Source organism: Triticum dicoccoides, chromosome 7B, assembly GCF_002162155.2.
Source record: "Triticum dicoccoides isolate Atlit2015 ecotype Zavitan chromosome 7B, WEW_v2.0, whole genome shotgun sequence".
NCBI classification, from domain to species: Eukaryota; Viridiplantae; Streptophyta; class Magnoliopsida; order Poales; family Poaceae; genus Triticum; species Triticum dicoccoides.
In genome coordinates this window covers 650,074,687-650,077,271 of record NC_041393.1, presented here as the reverse complement: position 1 = coordinate 650,077,271, position 2,585 = coordinate 650,074,687, and the positions used below count along the sequence as shown (strand labels likewise).

Below are 2,585 nucleotides of genomic sequence, written 5' to 3'. Positions count from 1 at the left end.
TTGCACTTGCATTCAGTCAATCAAAGTGTACATATATACTGACCCATGAACACATAGGTGCGGCCATGATTTAACTACTACCGAAGCTAACTCCACTAAACCAGCGCATGCAATAATGACACATGAGAACACGAGAAGTTGTGAGCTCGGGAGCTATTCATGTGGGAGTAACTGGTCGGGGTGACATGCTCCAATAGAAACTATACCGAGTAGGAATCTGCAAGCAAATCGACTGATAGAATTTTTTGGTCAGTTGACTGACCCAATAACAAAATTCCGTCAACTTGCACGTTGCTTGTCTCTTTCTTTTTAAAAAGGTAACAAAAATATCCTCAAGATCATGAAGAGAAAACGAACATAACTCTAGACGGACGCAACCAAGGGCGGTACCACATACTTACTCCCTCCATTCCATAATTCTTGTCACGGTTTTAGTTCAAAACTAATACAAACCACGACAAGAATTATACTCGAGCAAAGTCAATGGAGAGATTACGATATAATGCCAACTTTTGGTTAATAATGAGGCATGGTTGTTTGGTTTTCAAGCGCAAAGAATCATAGTACAATGTTACAAAAAATCTTAATCTTACTAAAACACTCTAGGTGAACTAAATCCCTCGCGGGTGCCTGTTGCACTCGTGCAACGCTCTACCTATTGGGACCCGATGGATAGGGAAGCGCACGCAAGTGTGTGCTTCCTTCCTTCCCTTTCCCATGAAGTAGTTGTGGCTTTTCTCCATGTGAAGTTTCTAGAATTTTTAAATGTTAATATTTGACCTTTTAAAATGTTTTAAATTTATTATTTGAAATTCTGGAGTTCAAAATTTCAAAAGTTGAAGTTATAAAATTTTAAAATTGTGAAGTTTCGAAACCCCCCAAAGTTTCAAATATTGGAAGCTCAACCAAGATTTTCCAAAAGGTAGTACAATAATTTCTAAAACTGCCTAAAATGAAATTTCAGGTAAAAAAATAGGTAAACATGAAAACTTGGCCGAAAAGGAAGAAAAACAATCTCGTCCCTAGCCCGGGGCGCGACTGCCCCTCAATTAGCCGTGTTCCTCTCTCGGGAGGGGTGGGGGTGCTGTGATCCCTTAACTTGCCAATACAACCATGTGTGATTTTCACTTTCAGACTTTTTCCTTTTTCATTAGCGGTTTTTTGGGTGCTCCTATGCTACAAATAGTTATCACTACTTGTTGGAATTTTACTCTTGGGGGTTAACAGGAGTCGGTAGCTAGACAATCTGATGGATGGAAGATTGAACGAAAAAAAATCGATAAGAGTAAGAATTAACAATCATTTATAACAGAGAAAAAAAATAGAGTTTACTGTGTAAAAAAATAGAGTTTGCAGCACGAGACACGCAGACTATAGCTCATTGAATCAAGCCTCTACTCTACCCGAGACAATCTAATCGACGTACATCACTTCGCATATCTAGCTTAGGTGGTAGACGATTCCTAACCCTTAACTAGTTGCTCCTCCTATACTGTAGTAATCTTCTTGAGGACAAGGTCCATGAGAGCAGAGGGACAACACGTCCTTACCTTCTCAAACCCATCCGACGCCATGAACGATTCCAGGTTCCCCGGACAAGAGAGGAACTGGATGCATGCCGCCCTCAGCGCGGAGCAATCATGCTTCTCCGCCAACGCTAGACTGACAGCCACGGAGCTCATGTCGACGTGCCAGCACAATGCGTCCTCGCAGACGAGCTTCAACTCTTCCAGCTTGTACCTGTCCGCCGCGACGAGCAGCCTCTCCGCCATGGACGCCGACAGGATCACGGGAGGTGAGTCCGTGTAGATGAACTGGAGCAGGGCCTTGAAAACCTCCGCGTCCATGTCCTCGACGCGCAGTAAGGCGGTGGCGCCGGCGGTGGGCGAGGCGAGCGAGAGGTCCGCCTTGAAGACGGGTGACCCGGCCTCGAGTATCCCCCGGTGCGCGGGGAGCGTCTCCCCGCCGACCTCGATCTGCACGTCCACCCCCTTCTTGCTCCACACGGCTTCGGCGAGTTGCCCCGGCAATCCGAACGGAGGCGCCACCGGTGGGGCATCCTCGACGTGGTCTTCTTCGGTATGTAGCTCGGCGACGGTGACGGTGACGTCGCACAGGATGGTCAGGCAGTCGTCCTTGAGATTAAGATGCTTCTTCGTCAGCGCGTCCAGATCATCATGTTTCAGGAAGCCCCGCGTGCCCCAACTGAGGTTACTCGAGAAAAAGCGGGTCTTCGATATGTCTCGAGTGTAGCTCGGCTTCCAGGCCTGGTCGAGTATGCTCAGCTGGGCCTTGGCCGTGGCATCCCCGGTGCTTGCGTGGCTGGCATGCTCGAGGAAGAGGGACATGTACCCCTCGTACTCCTTCCCGTTGCCGTTTGGGTAGCATACGAGACGCCACTCGTGGCCGCCGACGCGGAACGTGCCTGATCTCACCTTGGCGCCATTGGCCGCCATCTTCCTGAGTTGCCCGTCGATCCGGAACATGTGGGAGCCGGTCGCCTGCCTCGCGGCGATGCTTGAAGCGGAGAGCTGCTGCCGGCCGGCGCCACGCAGGGCGGAAAAGGCAGCGGCGGAGATCGACAT

General features: G+C 49.0%; 1 protein-coding gene across 1 annotated transcript; it reads right to left on the bottom strand.

The window, feature by feature from the left end:
* Positions 1 to 1,343: 1,343 nt before the first annotated feature.
* On the bottom strand, positions 1,344 to 2,494 carry LOC119341966 (BTB/POZ and MATH domain-containing protein 2-like). Its single transcript, XM_037613812.1, has one exon. The coding sequence runs from the start codon at positions 2,484 to 2,486 to the stop codon at positions 1,488 to 1,490; it is 999 nt and encodes a 332-aa protein (XP_037469709.1). The 5' UTR covers positions 2,487 to 2,494; the 3' UTR covers positions 1,344 to 1,487.
* Between the last annotated feature and the right edge of the window lie 91 nt (positions 2,495 to 2,585).